This window comes from Mustelus asterias, chromosome 24 (genome assembly GCF_964213995.1).
Source record: "Mustelus asterias chromosome 24, sMusAst1.hap1.1, whole genome shotgun sequence".
NCBI classification, from domain to species: Eukaryota; Metazoa; Chordata; class Chondrichthyes; order Carcharhiniformes; family Triakidae; genus Mustelus; species Mustelus asterias.
In genome coordinates this window covers 53,140,752-53,161,191 of record NC_135824.1, presented here as the reverse complement: position 1 = coordinate 53,161,191, position 20,440 = coordinate 53,140,752, and the positions used below count along the sequence as shown (strand labels likewise).

At 51.3% G+C, this 20,440-nt stretch overlaps 1 protein-coding gene across 1 annotated transcript in view; it reads right to left on the bottom strand.

The window, feature by feature from the left end:
• The window catches only part of sympk (symplekin), a 67,253-nt gene extending 53,952 nt beyond the window's left edge, over positions 1-13,301 (bottom strand). The window contains 5 exon segments of the mRNA XM_078241730.1: positions 2,281-2,407; positions 2,511-2,584; positions 4,733-4,786; positions 7,939-8,004; positions 13,141-13,301. Of these exon segments, the coding sequence (XP_078097856.1) occupies positions 2,281-2,407; positions 2,511-2,584; positions 4,733-4,786; positions 7,939-8,004; positions 13,141-13,254 (435 nt within the window). The 5' untranslated portion in view covers positions 13,255-13,301.
• Between the last annotated feature and the right edge of the window lie 7,139 nt (positions 13,302-20,440).

Here is a 20,440-nt window from a genome sequence, read left to right as displayed (position 1 = left end):
CACACACCAGCAGCCAGTACCTCCCCGCACACACACCAGCAGCCAGCTCCTCCCCCCACACACACCAGCAGCCAGCTCCTCCCCGCCCCCCACACACACCAGCAGCCAGCTCCTCCCCGCCCCCCACACACACACACCAGCAACCAGCACCTCCCCCCACCCACACCAGCAACCAGCTTCCCCACCCACACACACACACACACAGCTAGTTCCTCACTTCCTGCAACAAAGCCAGCGGAAGAGACTAACTGCTAATGTGCATGTGTGAGCGAGTGAGTGTTCGAGAGCAAAGTGGGTGGACGAGAGAGAGAGAGAATGTGGGATTGAGAGCGAGTGACGGAGGGATTGTGTGGAGGTGTGTTTGACACTGGGGTGAGTGAGAAACAATGCGTGGAGGAGAGAGAGTCTGCCTTATGTCCAACCTCAGTTTTCTTTACTCACTCTCAGCACTATACACACATGCAGCTCCTCACACTCACCCACCCATATACACTGACTCTCCCTCACTCCGGTCACTTTTTATTTAACTAGCTGATATTGCGGTCATTTGCTCGGCTACGAGGAAACAGTGATTAGCACTGCTGCCTCACAGCTCCAGGGACCCGGGTTCAAATCCCGGCTTGGGTCACTGTCTGTGCGGAGTTTGCACATTCTCCCCGTGTCTGCGTGGGTTTCCTCCGGGTGCTCCGGTTTCCTCCCACAGTCCAAAGATGTGCGGGTTAATTGCCCCTTCGTATCTGTGATGCGTAGGTTAGAGGGATTAGCGGAGTAAATGTGTGGGGTTACAGGAATAGGGCCTGGGTGGGATTGTGGTCAGTGCAGACTAGATGGACCGAATGGTCTCCTTCTGTACTGGAGGGATTCTATGACTATTTCTTGCCTTAAAGCCTCAACTATTTTTTTGAAATTCACTTTTCACTATTGCTTCAATCGTTAAATTATATTGCTCATCAGCCCACTGAGTGAAGATGTTTGCAAATACAGCCCCCCTCGAGTGAAAAGGTTGGACACGCCTGGTGTAAACGCTTCCCAAATTCAAACTGGGTGCTGAACTGTGGGATGTTAAACAGAAACTCGGTTTGTTCTCACTGGAACGGCGGAGGTTGAGGGGGTGACCTGATAGAAGTCTACGAGATTATGAGGGGCATGGACAAGAGTGGATAGTCAGAAGCTTTTTCCCAGGGTGCAAGAGTCAATTACTAGGGGGCATAGGTTTGATTTGTCACATGTATTAGTATACAGTAAAAAGTATTGTTTCTTGCGCGCTTTCCAGACAAAGCATACCGTTCATAGAGAAGGAATCGAGAGAGTGCAGAACGTAGTGTCACAGTCGTAGCTAGGGTGTGGAGAAAGATCAACTTAATGCAAGGAGTCGAAAGAGTGCAGAATGCAGTGCTCCTGTCATAGGCGGAACTAATACATCCCACGGTTCAGCGCCCAGTTTGAATTTGGGAAGTGTTTACACCAGGCGTGTCCAACCTTTTCACTCGAGGGGGGCTGTTTTTGGGCGGCACGGTAGCGCAGTGGTTAGCACTGCTGCTTCACAGCTCCAGGGACCTGGGTTCGATTCCCGGCTTGGGTCACTGTCTGTGTGGAGTTTGCACATTCTCCTCGTGTCTGCGTGGGTTTCCTCCGGGTGCTCCGGTTTCCTCCCACAGTCCAAAGATGTGCGGGTTAGGTTGATTGGCCGTGCTAAAATTGCCCCTTAGTGTCCTGAGATACGTAGGTTAGAGGGATTAGTGGGTAAAATATGTAGAGATGTGGGGGTAGGGCCTGGGTGGGATTGTGGTCGGTGCAGACTCGATGGGCCGAATGGCCTCTTTCTGTACTGTAGGGATTCTATGATAGCTAGGGTGTAGAGAAAGATCAACTTAGTGCGAGATAGGCCCATTCAAAAGTCTGACGGCAGCAGGGAAGAAGCTGTTCTCGAGTCGGTTGGTACGTGACCTCAGACTTTTGTATCCTTTTCCCAGCGGAAGAAGGTTTAAGGTGCATGGGGCAAGGTTTAAAGGAGATGTACGAGGCAAGTTTTTTTACACAGAGGTGGGCGGGTGCCTGGAACTCACTGCCAGGAGAGGTACTGGAAGCAGATACAAAGATGACTTGACATATACATGAATAGGATGGAAATAGAGGGACATGGTCCCCGGAAGGATAGGGGGTTTTAGTTCAGACGGCAGCATGGTCGGTACAGGCTTGGAGGGCCAAAGGGCCTGTTCCTGTGCTGTAATGTTCTTTGCACTACGCACTCGCGCATCCAGGCAATCTCACGCCACCTACCTGGAGTGCCACCTTGTACAGCTGGGTCATGGTCAGGATAACCTTCTTCACCACGTTAACATTCTCATCCTTCAGCAGCATGTTGAGGTTTGCGATTAGTTTCGGCAGCAGCTCATTATCCCGCTTACTGGGGAAGGGAGAGGAATTAAGGAACAGAAACGGTGCCGGGATTAACGAAAAACAGAGTTTCAAAGAGGAAAAAAAGGCAACCAACGAAAAAAAATACGAACCTTGCCTCCTCCATGAATCCAATCACAAACTTACGGACGTCGACGGACTTATCTGATTGAAACGCAATGATTTCCTGCAAAGAACAAGACTGGTCAGTTTTTGGCATTTACGACACTTCAAAACGATTCGATTGGCTGCAAAGTGTTAGAATCATAGAAACCCTACAGTACAGAAGAGGCCATTCGGCCCATCGAGTCTGCACCGACCACAATCCCACCCGTGCCCTACCTCCATATCCCTACATATTTACCCACTAATCCCTCTAACCTACGCATCTCAGGACACTAAGGGCAATTTTAGCATGGCCAATCAACCTAACCCGCACATCTTTGGACTGTGGGTGGAAACCGGAGCACCCAGAGGAAACCCACGCAGACACGAGGAGAATGTGCAAACTCCACACAGACAGTGACCCAAGCCGGGAATCGAACCCAGGTCCCTGGAGCTGTGAAGCAGCAGTGCTAACCACTGCGCTACCGTGCCGTCCACTTTTTTAAAAAAGTGTTTCGGGACAGCCGAGTGTCGTGAAAGCCACTCTGGAAACATGAGTCTTTGTTTCTATCCAAACAGCAGTCTGGAGGAGGACAGGCAAGATACTGGATTTCGCCGTCGATCGTAACTCAGTGGGTAGAACTCTCTGCTCACAAGCCTGTGAACTGATGGGCCACTTCAGGACACTCGTGCACAAAATCCAGGCTGAAACACCCAGTGCAGCACTAAGCTGGTGCCAAGAAATGAGGTCCCAAGCTTCCCCACCTGTCTCCCTTCCCTATTCACGGGCTCTAAAGAACCCTGGGGCTTCTTGAGGTAATGAGAGGCACTATTTAAATTCAAGTCCCGCATTCAAAACCAGTTCTTCCTACTGGGATGGCTCACAGTTTAAGCCAACTGCACACCCAATCCCCGCAGGTCAGAATATCACAGAACATCTTGAATCCCTATAGCGCAGGAGGCGGCCATTTGGCCCACCGAGTCTGCACCGACTACAATCCCACCCAGGCCCTATCCCCGTGACCCCACGCATTTACCCTAGCTAGTCCCCCTGACACTAAGGGTCAATTTAGCATGGCCAATCCACCTAACCTAGGCGTCTTTAGACTGCGGGAGGAGACCGGAGCTTCCAGAGGAAGAATGGGGAGAATGGGCAGACTCAACACAGACAGCAACCCAAGGCTGGAATCGACCCTGGGTCCCTGGCACTGAGGGGCAGCGGTGCTAACCACTGTGCTGCCGTGCCGCCCCAAAGGATGGTTCCTTTGATAATCAGGGGTGAATTCAAAACAGGCACCAGATATGGACGTGCACAATGAACTCAGCTCTCACTGCGCTCATCGGCTAGGGATGCCTTGTTTACTCATGGCTATGTTCAAAGATCACAGCTGTTCATGCAGCATCGACCCTATAAAAGGAATCCTGCTCTATGTTAGAATGACAACTTTATATTGGATGTATATTGCCTCATTACAGGAAGGATGTGGAAAAGATTGAAAGGGTGCAGAGGAGATTTACAAGGATGTTGCCTGGATTGAGTGGCATGCCTTATGAGGATAGGCTGAGGGAGCTCGGTCTTTTCTCCTTGGAGAGACATAAGATGAGAGGAGACCTAATAGAGGTGCATAAGATGTTGAGGGGCATAGATCGGGTGGACTCTCAGAGGCTTTTCCCCAGGGTGGAAATGGCTGCTACGAGAGGACACAGGTTTAAGGTGCTGGGGGGTAGGTACAGGGGAGATGTTAGGTGGAAGTTTTTCACTCAGAGGGTGGTGGGCGAGTGGAATCGGCTGCCGTCAGTGGTGGTGGAGGCAAACTCAATAGGGTCTTTTAAGAGACTCCTGGATGAGTACATGGGACTTAATAGGATGGAGGGTTATAGGTAGGCCTAAAAGGTAGGGATATGTTCGGCACAACTTGTGGGGCCGAAGGGCCTGTTTTGTGCTGTAGTTTTCTATGTTTCTATGTAATGTGACCAATGGTAACAAGCTGTAAGGATTATGGAACCAATTACAGAATGATGTGATGGTCAGCTGACTCACTATAAATAAGAACCTGTTGGGAATTGTGGGAAGCTTGGAGTGGCCCAGGAAGAGGCCCCGACTTTGGAATAATAAAGTTTCTTTATTAAACTCTTTCTTTGATTTATAAGTTGGAGTAGGTTTTGTTATGTTTTTATTGTTTGCATTTGAAGAGTTCCTTCTGAAGGAACACTCCACCAGTTTACTCACATCCAGAAAGTTGTCGAGGAGTGTGGGATCCTTGTTCAAAATCAGCTCCTGAACCTGTGGGAGAGACAAATAAACACTGGAATAAAATACAGAATCTGCAATGCTGTCTGCATGCAACGGAGGACAGGGAGGTCAATGAGGATAATCCCTAACCGAGCTATTGAATCCATTTCACTTTGAGCACTGTGAACTATTCTGTGTCCAGCAGGATAGAGGGAGACGGTGACATAGTGGTGATGTCACTGGACCTAGTAATCCAGAGGTCAGGCTAAAGCTCTAAATGCAAGGGTTCAAATCGCATCACGGCAGCTGGTGGAATTTAAATTCCAGGAGGCGATGGCCTAGTGGTATCATCCAGAAACTCAGCTGATGTTCTGGGGACCCGGGTTCGAATCCCGCCACGGCAGATGGTGCAATTTGAATTCAATTAAAAAAAGATCTAGAATTAAGAATCTACTGATGACCATGAAACCATTGTCGGAAAAACCTATCTCGTTCGCTAACGTCCTTTTAGGGAAGGAAATCTGTCGTCCTTACCCGGTCTGGCCTACATGTGACTCCAGAGCCACAGCAATGTGGTTGACTCTCAACTGCCCTCAAGCAGCTAGGGATGGGCAATAAATGCTGGCCCAGCCAGCGACACCCATGTCCCACAAATTAATAAAATGTAAATAAATAAAATCTGAAATTGAAGCTAGTCTCGGGAAAGGTGACCATGAAAACCCATCTTGTTCACTTATGCCCGTGAGGGATGGAAATCTGCCACGCTCACCTGGTCTGGCCCATATGTGACTCCAGGCCCACAACAACGTGGCTGGCTCTTAACTGCCTCTCTAAAATGGCCTAACAAAAGCCACTAAGACCATAAGAGATAAGAGCAGAATTAGGCCACTGGGCCCATCGAGTCTGCTCCGCCATTCAATCACGGCTGATATCTTTCTCATCCCCATTCTCCTGCCTTTTCCCCATAACCCCTGATCCCCTTATTAATCAAGAATCTATCTCTGTCTTAAAGACACTCAATGACCCGGCCTCCACAGCCTTCTGCGGCAAAGAGTTCCACAGATTCACCACTCTCTGGCTGAAGAAATTCCTCCCCAGCTCTGTTTTAAAGGATTGTCCCTTTAGCCTGAGGTTGTGCCCTCTGGTTCTAGTTTTTCCTACTATTGGAAACACTCTCTCCACGTCAACTCTATCCAGGCCTCGCAGTATCCTCTAAGTTTCAATAAGATCCCCCCTCATCCTTCTAAACTCCAACGAGTACAGACCCAGAGTCCTCAACCGTTCCTCATACGACAAACTCTTTATTCCAGGGATCATTCTTGTGAACCTCCTATGGAATCTTTCCAAGGTCGGCACATCCTTCCTTAGATACGGGGCCCAAAACTGCTCACAATACTCCAAATGGGGTCTGACCAGAGCCTTATACAACCTCAGAAGTACATCCCTGCTCTTGTATTTTAGCCCTCTCGACATGAATGCTAACATTGCATTTGTCTTCCGAACTGCAGACTGAACCTGCACATTAACCTTAAGAGAATTTTGAACAAAGACTCCCAAGTCCCTTTGTGTTTCTGACTTCCTAAACTTCCTGACTTTCCCATTTAGAAAATAGTCTATGCCTCCATTCCTCCTTCCAAAGTGCATAACCTCACACTTTTCCACATTGTATACCATCTGCCACTTCTTTGCCCACTCTCCTAACCTGTCCAAGTCCTTCTGCAGCCCCCCTGCTTCCTCAATACTACCTGTCCCTCTACATATCTTTGTATCATCTGCAAATTTAGCAACAGTACCTTCAGTTCCTTCCTCCAAATCGTTAATGTATAGTGGTCCCAGCACTGACCCCTGAGGCACACCACTAGTCACCGGCTGCCATCCTGAAAAAGGCCCCTTTATCCCCATGCTCTGCCTTCTGCCAGTCAGCCACTAAGTTTGAGGGCAGGTAGCAAAGGGCAAACAAATGCTGGTCTTGCCCTGCAATACTCACATCGTTGCAAAGAATTTTATGAAAGGATGGTGGTAAAACATTCACCAGAATTATTCCAGACCATACAAGGTAAAATCGAGTAAACACGGGTTATTTCTACAGGAAAGACAACAAGAAAGTAACCTGGTGGATGTTTAAGTGTTGTTGAAAAAGGGCCATACTGTCAAAACTTTTCATCTTGCACTCATTAGGACAGATTCACAAGACCAATAGTAAACAAAACAGCAATTTACGCTGCACGAGAAGAATTGCTGGTTGATTGGCAAGTGGTCAGGGAGAATGCACCAGGGAATAGTAAACTGCCAAGCTTTTATTCAAAATCAAATCAGGCAGGTCAACTCTTGATTGTTCAAGGCATTGCAGGGGGTATGAACCTTTTTTTATTCATTCGTGGGACATGGGCGTCGCTGGCTGGCCAACATTTATTGCCCATCCCTAGTTGCCTTTGGAGGGCAGTTGAGAATCAACCACATTGCTGTGGCTCTGGAGTCACCTGTTGGCCAGACCAGGCAATGATGGCAGATTTCTTTCCCTAAAGGACATTAGTGACCCAGAAGGGTTTTTCCGATAATGGTTTCATGGTCACCAGAACATTAGCTGAGTTTCTGGATAAGCAATCGAGTGATAATCCCAATCGGCCGTCTCCCCAGGGAGTGGAAGTCCTTCACGCTTTTGATTAGTTGAAAAAAAAGGTGCAATATGTGGACCTGCCCCTTCCGCCTTCAAAAGAGAGGGTGTCGCGCGTGTGAATAGAAGCTAGGAGGGTAGAAATCCTCAGCCCCGCCACTTGCCTGACGCACGTGAGATCAGCTCCCACGCAAGTTGACATAAGTGCAGGCAACAGCAGTGTAGTTTTACGAGTCAGATTAATGTTACTGCTCCAGCATGATTGGATTTTCGACGCATGGAGCTGAAAACAGAGGAACCAACTAAACATGGAGCCTGACATGAGACTGGTGAACTCCCGCTGGGAAGCGGACATCACCACGTTGCTGCCTCATCAAAAGCAGCCACTCTTCCCATTCCTTTGAATTAGTTTTTGTTTGCGATGGCAGGCAGTGGGGCATGTCCCATCCAAGTGGGGAAAAAAAAGACTTTTAAGAACCATCGTCACAAAGCACATCGGCCAACTAACTGCAAGCAACACGAAAGGCGCTCCACACGGTTCAAGGTCTGTGGGGTCACGCCAGCTCCGCAGTCCCCCTGCGTTACTGACCTGTTTGAGGACGCTGATCTTGTTATCAGTGGCAATGAGTGCCGCCTGATTCAACAGGTCCACCACCTGAAACACAAAAGGAACCAGTTATTCTGCAGTCGGTCTCCGTAACAGTGTATTTGGGTAGGTCGCAGATGTACTTAAAAGTTAAAGTTCATTTACCAGTCACAAGTAAGGCTTACATTCACACTGCAATGAAGTTGCTGTGAAATTCCCTTAATCGCCACACTCCGGCGCCTGTTCGGGTCAATACACCCTAACCAGCATGTCTTTCAGCACGTGGAAACCCACGCAGACACAGGGGGAACGTGCAAACTCCACACAGATAGTGACCGAAGGCCGGGAATTGAACCCGGGTCCCTGACGCTGTGAGGCAGCAGTGCTAACCACTGTGCCACCCAGCTTGGACACTGGGGCTGATATAATTTAATTGTTTAAAATAATTGATTGATTAAAATGAACTATTTCCTCTGGTGTTCCCCGATCTTCCCTGCCTCCATCAAGCAAGATCTGGATTTTAAAATTCTCATCCTTGTTTTCAAATCCCTCCATAGCCTCACCCCATCTCTGTCATCTCCTCCAGTCCCACAACCCTCCAAGATCTCTGTGCTCCTCTAATTCTGGCCCCCTCTGCAGCCCAAATCTGAATTACCCTGCCGCTGGCAGCTTGTCATCAGCCGTCTGGACCCTAAGCCCCGGAAATTTCTCCTTATGCTTTTCCGCCTCCCTACCTCGCTTTCCTCCTTTAAGACGCTCCTTAAAACCTACATTTTAACCAAGCCTTTCATCATCTGACCTCATAGAATCCCCACCTTGCAGAAGGAGGCCATTCGGCCCATCGAGTCTGCACTGACCACAATCCCACCCAGGCTCTATCCCCATAACCCCACATATTTACCCTGCTAATCCCCCTGACACTAGGGTCAATTTAGCACAGCCAATCCACCTAACCCGCACATCTTTGAAACCGGAGCACCCGGAGGAAACCCACGCAGGTACAGAGAGGATGTGCAGACTCCACACAAAGTGACCCAAGGAATTGAACCCGGGTCCCTGGCGCTGTGAGGCAGCAGTGCTAAGCACTGTGTCGCCCTAATATTGCCATATGTGGCTCACTGACAAATGTTGTTTTATAACGTTCCTGTGAATCCCTCCAGGACATTTCACGTTCAAGGTGCTATATAAATAGGAGTTGTGGATCCAGAATAAGAGTGTGCGAGTGTGAGCATGTGTATATTTAGGAGCAAAATTGGATATCTTTTTTTGCAGACACAAGAAATCTGAAACTCCTTTCCCCAAAACTCTGTGGATGGCTGGATGTCAATCAGAATGCTCCAGATTGTGATGGGTCGGTTTTTGTTAGGGCAGGCATTAACATTTAGGAAGAAAAGGAGCAAATGAGTTTGGGCACTGAACAACCGCGATCAAACTGAAAACAGCAGCAGGCCAGAGGGGGCTGACAGTAGCACTGCTGCCTCACAGCGCCAGGGACCTGGGTTCGATCCCCGGCTTGGGTCACTGTCTGTGTGGACTTCGCATGTTCTCCCCGTGTCTGTGTGGGTTTCCTCCGGGTGCTCCAGTTTCCTCCCACAGTCTGAAAGACGTACTGGTTAGGTGCATTGGCTATGCTAAATTCTCCCTCAGTGTACCCAAAAAGGCGACTAGGGGGATTTTCACAGTAACTTCATTGCAGTGTGAATGTAAGCCTACTTGTGAGTAATGAATAAACTGTAACATCTGATTCCTATCTGCCCTTCCTCGCCCCACACCCGCCCCTCTCCATCTGCCCACAGGTTGCCCCGGTCTCTTCCCTACCACTTCCCTTGCACTCCTCCCCCTTCATCTAACCATTTCGCTATCCCTCCCCATTCTCATCTACCCCATCCTATCCCTTTGTCTCTACCCTTATTTCCCCTACCCCATTACTCTTATTCACCTGATCCCATTCACTCCAACCCCAGCCATTTTCCACCCCTTGCCTCCAGATCATTCCTCTCATCCCACTCTACAACCTCATTACTTCTTCCCCCTCAACCTCTTTCTCCCCATCCTCTCAAATGCTTGCCCCATCCCCCCCTTTATTTCTCTTCCCTCAAGCATTTTTCCTGGACAACAGCCTCTTCTCTTGCCATATTCCTTCCACCTTTTCTGCCCAACCCCTCTAACCCCATTCCTCTCTCTACCCACCTTAAGCACCAGCATCCCTCTCTCGAGCACCACACACTCTCTCCACTGCCATACCCCTCTCTCTACCCCAGCACCCAAACATACACTATCACCACCCTCCCCCAAGCACCCCATAGCCCACACACTCTACCCCATCCCTCACACACCCACAACCCCCTCCTCTCTTATCCCCACTTCTCTACTTCCATTCCACACCAACCATCCAACAGCCACAATCCATAGAACCATAGAAAATTACAGCTCAGAAACAGGCCTTTTGGCCCTTCTTGTCTGTGCCGAACCATTTTATGCCTAGTCCCACTGACCTGCACTTGGACCATATCCCTCCACACCCCTCTCATCCATGAACCCGTCCAAGTTTTTCTTAAATGTTAAAAGCATTTACCACTTTATCCGGCAGCTCATTCCACACTCCCACCACTCTCTGCGTGAAGAAGCCCCCCCCTAATATTCCCTTTAAACTTTTCTCCTTTCACCCTTAGCCCATGCCCTCTGGTTTTTTTCTCCCCTAGCCTCAGCGGAAAAAGCCTGCTTGCATTCACTCTATCTATACCCATCAAAATCTTATACACCTCTATCAAATCTCCCCTCAATCTTCTACGCTCCAGGGAATAAAGTCCCAACCTATTTAACCTCTCTCTGTAACTCAGCTTCTCAAGTCCCGGCAACATCTTTGTGAACCTTCTCTGCACTCTTTCAACCTTATTTACATCCTTCCTGTAACTTGGTGACCAAAACTGCACACAATACTCCAAATTCAGCCTCACCAATGCCTTATATAACCTTACCATAACACTCCAACTTTTATACTCGATACTCCGATTTATAAATCCCTCACCCACCCCCACCCTGTCCGTCACCCTACCCACTCCGACGCTACCCCTCAACACCCAAGCACTGTCCCTCCCACCCCCTATATCCCTCACCCCCCTCCCACATATCCCTCACCCCCTCCCACATATCCCTCAACCCCCCCATTACGTCCCTCGCCCCCCCACGTCCCTCGCCCCCCCACGTCCCTCGCCCCCCCCACGTCCCTCGCCCCCCACGTCCCTCGCCCCCCCCACGTCCCCTCGCCCCCCCACGTCCTCGCCCCCCCACGTCCCTCGCCCCCCCCACGTCCCTCACCCCCCCTCCTACGTCCCTCACCCCCCCCTCCTACGTCCCTCACCCCCTCCTCCTACGTCCCTCACCCCCTCTTATGTCCGTCACCCCCCCCACGTCCCTCACTCCCCCCACACCCCCCACGTCCCACAGGTCCCTCACCCCCCTCCTTACGTCCCTGACCCCCCTTACGTCCCTGACCCCCCTTACGTCCCTCACCCCCTTACGTCCCTCACCCCCCTTACGTCCCTCACCCCCCCTTACGTCCCTCCCCCCCCCACGTCCTCACCCCCCCCCCCACGTCCCTCACCCCCCCCCCCACGTCCCTCACCCCCCCCCACGTCCCTCACGCTCCCCCCCACGTCCCTCATGCCCCCCCACGTCCCTCACCCCCCCCCACGTCCCTCACCCCCCCCCACGTCCCCACCCCCCCCCACGTCCCTCACCCCCCACCCACGTCCCTCACAGCCCCCCCCACGTCCCTCTCACCCTCCCCCACCACGTCCCTCTCACCCCCCCCCACGTCCTCTCACCCCCCCCCACGTCCCTCTCAGCCCCCCACGTCCCTCTCACCCCCCCCCACGTCCCTCTCACCCCCCCACGTCCCTCTCACCCCTCCCCCACGTCCCTCTCAACCCCCCCCCACGTCCCTCTCACCCCCCCCAGTCCCCTCACCCCCCCCCAGTCCCTCTCACTCCCCCCCAACGTCCCTCTCACACCCCCCCACGTCCCTCTCACCCACCCCCCACGTCCCTCTCACCCCCCCCCCACGTCCCTCTCACCCCCCCCCCACGTCCCTCTCACCCCCCCACGTCCCTCTCACCCCGCCCCCCACGTCCCTCTCACCCCCCCCCCACGTCCCTCTCACCCCCCACCCCAGTTCCCTCTTACCCCTCCCCCACACGTCCCTCTCACCCCCCCCCCACGTCCCTCTCACCCCCCCCACGTCCCTCTCACCCCCCCCACGTCCCTCTCACCCCCCCCCCCACGTCCCTCTCACCCCCCCCACGTCCCTCTCACCCCCCCCCACGTCACTCTCACCCCACCCCCCACGTCCCTCTCACCCCCCCCACGTCCCTCTCACTCCCCCCCACGTCCCTCTCACCCCACCCCCACGTCCCTCTCACCCCCCCCCCACGTCCCTCTCACCCCCCCCACGTCCCTCTCACCCCACCCCCACGTCCCTCTCACACCCCCCCCCCACGTCCCTCTCACCCCTCTCACCCCCCCCACGTCCCTCTCACCCCCCCCACGTCCCTCTCACCCCCCCCCACGTCCCTCTCACCCCCCCCACGTCCCTCTCACCCCCCCCCACGTCCCTCTCACCCCCCCCACGTCCCTCTCACCCCCCCACGTCCCTCTCACCCCCCCCACGTCCCTCTCACCACCCCCCCACGTCCCTCTCACCCTCCCCCACGTCCCTCTCACCCCCCCCCCCCACGTCCCTCTCACCCCCCCCCCACGTCCCTCTCACCCCCCCCACGTCCCTCTCACCCCCCCACGTCCCTCTCACCCCCCCCCCAACGTCCCTCCTCACCCCCCCCAACGTCCCTCTCACCCCCCCCACTTCCCCCTCACCCCCCCCACGTCCCTCTCACCCCCCCCCACGTCCCTCTCACCCCCCCCACGTCCCTCTCACCCCCCCCCCACGTCCCTCTCACCCCCCCCCCACGTCCCTCTCACCCCCCCCCACGTCCCTCTCACCAACCCCCCGTCCCTCTCACCCCCCCCACGTCCCTCTCACCCCCCCCCCACGTCCCTCTCACCCCCCCCCACGTCCCTCTCACCCCCCCCCCCACGTCCCTCTCACCCCCCCCCACGTCCTTCACCCCCCCTTACGTCCCTCACCCCCTCCTACGTCCCTCACCCCCCCATCCCTCACCCCCACTCTGCTCCACCCCCATCTCTCACCCGCTCGCTGGTTGTCAGGCTCTCTATCGCGTTGTTCTCCTCCTCATTGAAGTACTGGGTAGCGAGGCAGCGACGGGATGAGCCGCTCTCCGCGGCCGGTTGATTCGCCGCCATCTCGGAGCCTGAGTCCCCAGGCCTCCGCTCGCAGAACAGCACCGCGCATGTGCAACGGACCGGGAGCGCAGTCAGCCACTGCGCATGTGCGGGTTCGAGACCGCTCGGACACCCACTGCACTGCGCATGTGCGGTCGGACTGGGTACTCTGTCCCACTGCGCATGTGGGTGCGAGTGGCTGATCGTGCTCTCTCACACTGCGCATGTGCGGAGATGAGGTTGCGCAGTCTCCACTGCGCATGTGTTGGCGTGAGGGTGCGCAGTCTCCCACTGCGCATCCAAATCCCAAACTCCAACTCCCGGCAGCCTTTACGGCAGCCTCTTTTCAACAAACTTTATTGAGCAGCACTGACCAAGAGTCACCCTGACTGGAAAGGTTGGCTCTCTTCTCCCTCCACAGATACTGGCAAACCTGCTGAGATTTTTCCACCATTTTCTGTTTTTATTCATTTACACCACCTTTTTCTAAAATTATTTCTTCATGGGATGCTGGCCCCTAATCCTTAGTTTAAAATTTATTTATTATTGTCACAAGTTAGCCTTACATTAACACTGCAATGAAGTTACTGTGAAAATCCCCTAGTCAGAAGTCTCACAACACCAGGTTAAAGTCCAACAGGTTTATTTGGAATCACGAGCTTTCAGAGCGACGCTCCTTCACCAGGTGAGTGGAGAGGTAGGTTCGCAAACATGGTATATCTAGAAAGAGACACAATTGCAAGATAATGTTTGGAATGCGATTCTTCACAGGTAATTAAGTCTTTACAGGTACAGACAACGCGAATGGAGAGAGGGATAATCACAGGTTAAAGAGATGTGAATTGTCTCAAGTTAGTAGGATCTTGCAAGCCTAGGGCAAAATGGTGAGGGTTACACATAGTGTGACATGAACCCAAGATCCCGGTTGAGGCCGTCCTCATGTGTGCGGAACTTGGCTATCAGTTTCTGCTCAGCGACTCTGCGCTGTTGTGTGTCTTGAAGGCCGCCCTGGAGAACACTTACCCATAGATCGGAGGCTGAATCTCCTAGTCGCCACACTCGGGCGCCTGTTCGGGTACACTGAGGGAGAATTTTAGCATGGCCAATGCACCTAACCAGCACGTCTTTCAGACTGTGGGAAGAAACCAGAGCACCCGGAGGAAACCCGTGCAGACGCGGGGGCGAAGATGCCGACTCCGTACAGAGAGTGACCTAAGCCGGGAATCAAACCCAGGTTCCTGGCACTGTGAGGCAGCAGTGCTAACCATTATGACACTGTTGTCCCTTGGAAAGTTGATGGTGACTAGCCTCCTTAAACCGCTGCAATCCCTGTGGTGTAAGTACACCCACAGTGCTGAGGGAACTCCAGGATCTTGACCCCAGCAACAGTGAAGAATGGCCGATACATTTCCAAGTCAGGACTGTGAGTGGGTTGGAGGGGAACGTCCAGGTGGTGGTGTTTCCAGGTATCTGCTGCCCTTGTCTAGGTGATAGAGGTTGTGGGTTTGGAAGGTGCTGTCGAAGGAGGCTTTGCAGATTGCTGCAGCGCATCTTGCAGATGGTACACACTGCTGCTACTGAGAGTCGGTGGTGGAGAGAGTGAATGTTTGTGGATGGGGTGCCAATCAAGTGGGGCTGCTTTGTCCTGGATGGTGTCGAGCTTCTTGAGTGTTGTTGGAGCTGCAGCCATCCAGGCAAGTGGGGAGTATTCCATCGCACTCCTGACTTGTGCCTTGTAGATGGTGAACAGGCTTTGGGGAGTCAGGAGGTGAGTTATTCTCTACAAGATTTCCAGCCTCTGACCTGCTCTTGTAGCCACAGTATTTAGGTGGCTGGGTCCAGCTCAGCTTCTGGTCAATGGTAACCCCAAGGATGACGATAGTGGGGGATTCAGTGATGGCAGTATGTAAACGGGGTTTTTGACAAAGTGGCAATTAGATTCAGGAAACCAATGTCACAGTACAAAAGGTAAAACTTTTATCAGAAACCAGTGAACAATGGGAGAAGCTATCTTGATGGTCACAGATGCAGAATGCTCTGACCTCTCGGACAAGTTCCGAAGTTATCAGTAAAAAACAGAAGTGATACATTTTCTTTATCAGATTTCCCATCCTTCATTAGTTTAAAATTAATTTTGTTTCACATCAATACAAATCTCCGTCAAGTACCGCAGCCAACCGCATTGTACCTGCCAGCATGATGATATTTCATTCGTCCATAAAACCTGGACGTTAACTCCCTTCTTGGCTAAAGCGACTTCTCTGTTGCCTGGTTATGGTAGACTCGACCATAGGGGTCAAAGTGGAGGTTCCCACTGGCTCACTGCCAAGCTGAATAGGTGTGTTCCTGCGTCCAGGGTCATATCTATTCTGTGTCTGGGCAGTGACTGAACTTATTCATTATTGTTGCAAAATGTGTTCCCGCATAAGAATCTTTCAGATTTGAGTTCTGCTGGCTAATGGGTTCCCAGGCCTTTGGCTCTCAACTATTTACCTTTCCCATAATGCCTTTCGGTCACTTGCTTTGGCCAAAGCAAGCAATCACAGTGAAATACTTCAAATACATTTAGAATATAAGCTAATATGTCTTAAAATCATAGTTACTTGTTTAATTCTCCTATTGTATTTATATGTGTGTAAGTTATCATTTAACTCTTTACTATCTAAAAACTAAGAAAAATTTAAAATAATCGCTTTCATAATACCTTGATTTTATTTCTTTTGAGATTTGATTTTTATTATTTCAAAAGTTTATTTATTAGTAACAAGTAAGGCTTACATTAACACTGCAATGAAGTTACTCTGAAATTCCCCTAGTTGCCACACTCCGGCGCCTGTTCCGGTCAATGCACCCTAACCAGCACGTCTTTCAGAAGGTGGGAGGAAACTGGAGCACCCGGAGGAAACCCACGCAGACACGGGGAGAACCTGCAGACTCCACACAGACAGTGACCCAAGCCGGGAATTGAACCAGGCTCCCTGGCGCTGTGAGGCAGCAGTGCTAACCCACTGTGCCACCCATATTGTCACCTGTTGGAATACAGTCAAAAGTATTGTTTCTTGTGCACTATACAGACAAACATACTGTTCATAGAGCACATAGGGCTTTTTGATTTGATTTGATTTATTATTATCACATGTATTAGCATACAGTGTTGTTTCTTGTGCGCTATGCAGACTAAGCATACCGTTCATAGAGAAGGAAACGAGAGAGTGCAGAATGTAGAATCATAGAATCCCTACAGTACAGAAGGAGGCCATTCGGCCCATTGAGTCTGCACCAACCACAATCCCACCCAGGCCCTATCCCCATAACCCCATGCAATTACCCCAGTTAGTCCCCCTGACACTAAGGGACAATTTATCATGGCCAATCCACCTAACCAGCACATCTTTGGACTGTGGGAGGAAACCGGAGCACCCGGAGGAAACCCATGCAGACACGGGGAGAACGTGCAGACTCCGCACAGACAGTGACCCGAGGTTGGAATTGAACACGGGTCCCTGGCGCTGTGAGGCAGCAGCGCTAATCACTGTGCCACTGTGCTGCCCCAGCATAGAACGAGAGTAAAAGATAGAATTAGAAGGTATGTTGGGCACAGCTTGCAAGAAGTCACCTCGCTCTGGTGCCATCTTGAAAGGCACAAGGAAAGGAGAGGGTACAGAATGTCAAGGGTGATGGTTAGATTTTCTCTTGTTGGAGATGGTTCATTGCCTGCCACTTTTGTAGTGTGAATGTCACTTGCCACTTACCAGTCTAATCCTGAATATTGTCCAAGCTCTGCTGTGTTTGAACATCTGAGGAATCACGATTGGTGCTGAACATTGTGCAATCACCAGCAAACATCCCCACCTCCGTCCTAGCATTGAAAGGAAGGTTATTAATCAACCAGCTGAAGGTGGTGGGAGCTTAGGGCGGCACGGTGACACAGCGGGTTAGCACTGCTGCTTCACAGCACCAGGGACCCGGGTTCGATTCCCGGCTCGGGTCACTGTCTGTGTGGAGTTTGCACATTCCCCCCCCCGTGTCTGCGTGGGTTTCCTCCGGGTGCTCCGGTTTCCTCCCACAGTCTGAAAGTCGTGCGCGTTAGGGTGCATTGACCCAAACAGGCGCCGGAGTGTGGTGACTCGGGGAATTTCACAGTAACTTCACTGCAGTGTTAATGTAAGCCTTACTTGTGACTAATAAAGAAACTTTAACTTTAGGATGCGACCCTGAGGAACTCCAGCGGTGATGTCCTGGGACTGAGATGATTGACCTCCTGAAACCAACAATCATCTTCCTTTGTGCCGGGAATGAATCCAACCAGTGGAAAGTTTTCCCCCGGATTCCATTGATTCTAGTTTTACTTGGGCTCTTCAACGCCATACTCAGCCAAATGGTGCCCTGATGATGAGGCAGAGGATGAAGCTGGTCCAATTCACTCCGGGTGTGCTGACAGCATGATGGTATTTCATTTGCCCATAAAATCTGGATGTTAACTCCATGCTCGGCTTAAGTTACTTGCCTGGTTATGGTAGACGCTACCGTAGGGGTCAAAGTTGAGGTTCCCACCGGTTCACTGCCAAGCTGAATAGACGTGTTCCTGCGTCTAGGGTCATATCTATTCTGTGTCTGGGCAGTGACTGAATCTAAGCTCCTGCAATCGTGGTTTGCCGAAGCTAGGGTAGAGTAAAGGATCAGGGCAGCCAATGAGGTAAAGCTGAGACCAAAAGAGAAAATGCTGGAAAATCTCAGCAGGGCTGGGCAGCATCTGTAAGGAGAGAAAAGAGCTGACGTTTCGAGTCCAGACGACCCTTTGTCAAAGCTAAAAGGCAGAGAAAGTGGGAGATATTTATACTGCAGGGGGAGGGAATGAAAGATGAGTCATAGCCACAGAAACCAGGGGAAAGGCTGCTAATGGCAGCCCATAGAGAGAATAAAGGGTGTGAATGGCCAAACGGCAGAGAAGCTAAAATGAAGATGTTGGGGGAGGGGGGGAGGAAAATGGATGGGACAGAGGTAAGATGTAGAAAAGGGGAAGTGGGGGGAGAAAAGGTAAGGGAAGGGGGATAAAGTCGGGGGAAAGAGCGGGAAGACAAATGAAGAAAGACAACAAAGAAATAAAAGGTAGGGAACAGTTAAAAAAGTTAAATAAAATAGAATGAAAACAGAGGGGTGGAGGTGGGGTCGAGCAAATCATCTGAAGTTGTTGAATTCGATGTTGAGACCGGAAGGCTGTAAAGTGCCCAGCCGGAAGGTGAGATGCTGTTCCTCCGGTTTGCGTTGAGCTTCACTGGAACGTTGCAGCAGGGCCAAGGACAGACATGTGGGCATGGGGAGCAGGATGGTGTGTTAAAATGGCAAGCAACCGGAAGGTCAGGGTCCTGATTGCGCACAGACCGAAGGTGCTCACCAAAGCGATCACCCAGTCTACGCTTGGTCTCTCCGGTATAGAGGAGACCACATTGGGAGCAGCAAGTGAAACGCTGGTTAACCTGGAATGAGTGTTTTGGACCTTGGATGGTAAGCATAGAAGAGGTAAAGGGGCAGGTGTTACACCTTCTGCGACTGCATGGGAAGGTGCCGTGAGTGATGGGAGAGGTGTTGGGTATAGTGGAGGAGTGGACTAGGTTACCCCGGAGGGAACGGTCTCTGCGGAATGCTGACAGATGGAGTGAAGGGAAGATGTGTTTGGTGGAGTTGGAGTTGGCGAAAATGGCGGAGGATTATGCTTTGCATGCGGAGGCTGGTGGGGTGAAATGTGAGAACAAGGGGGACTCTATCCTTGTTCTGGGAGGGAGGGGAGGGGTGAGGGTCATGGGGCGGGAGATGGACCGCACGCTGTCGAGGGCCCTGTCGACAACTGTACAGTTGAGGAAAATGGAGCAGATATTGAAGGACCACTTTGGAAAGTGGCATCATCGGAAAAAATGCGACGGAGACAAAGGAGCCGAGAGAAAGGGATGATGAAAATGAGTGGGGGAGCAGGCTCGGAGGGCCGAACGGCCTACTCCTGCTTCTACTTTCTATGTTCCCATGATTCCTGTATCAGTAATTAACAAACACTCCACTCACAGGATTCCATTCTTCAATCATTTATTTCACCAGAATTGCAAAGTACATTTCAAACAAATTAAAAGGTAAAACAGCAACAAAACGTGGATATGAGAGACACTCGGTGAGGAATTAGAAATCAGTGAGAGGGTGAGAGAGAAATCCCATCAATCACACCCGGAATATTCGATTGGAGAGACGCTTGTCAGTGTGACTCTCAGTCCCATCACCATCGCTTCATTGCAAGCTGGAGCCAGGGACGGTCTTGCACAGCTTTTGGTTACAATCCTCAAACTTTTTGTTGTATGTGTTGCTATACTTTTTGAGGCACAGGGAAATTGCAACATCACAGCTGCACACCTTCTTAGCGCATTTTAAATCTGTCAGCCAATTATTAGCTGAAAAAGAGCAGATAACAAACATGCTCAGTGTAATGTATGCACTACTGTATACATAGATAAGTCCACTCAAATATACACACAATAATGAACACACTAATGTTGACGGTGGATTTAAAAGCTGTGAGAATTCACACTTGTAAAAATCATTATTCTTGCAGGTTCCTTAATGTTGTGGGTGATCCATAATGGTTGAGGGATCAATAAGGTTATTGAGGCTTTCAAAAATATGGGGTAGCTGATGTCGTGGGGGGTTCCCTAACATGGTGATTTCTACGGTTGAAATTAACAGATCAGAGTCACATCACAGTGAGAAGCAGCAAACCATCTGAAACCTTGATATCACCATGAATGTTCCCCTCCTGAAATCTGGGGACTTGTGCTTTGTACGGACTGGATGGTGCAGATACCCACTGGTCTGTCCCAGTGTACAACAGAGAACTGAACCCTGGGATTCGGTGGGAAAATTCCAAGTCTTTTAAAGGAAGGAATCTTGTCAAGTGTCGCATTTAGAATTTCAGTTAACTAAGATGGGGTGGCACGGTGGCACAGTGCTTAGCACAGTTGCCTCACAGCATCAGGGACCTGGGTTCAATTCCCAGCTTGGGTCACTGTTTCTGTGGAGTTTGCACGTTCTCCCCGTGTCTGCGCGGGTTTCCTCCAGTTCCGTTTCCTCCCACAGTCTGAAAGCTGGTTTGGAGCATTGACCCAAAAAGGCACCAGGGTGTGGCGACGACCGGAACTTCACAGTAACTTCATTGCAGTGTTAATGT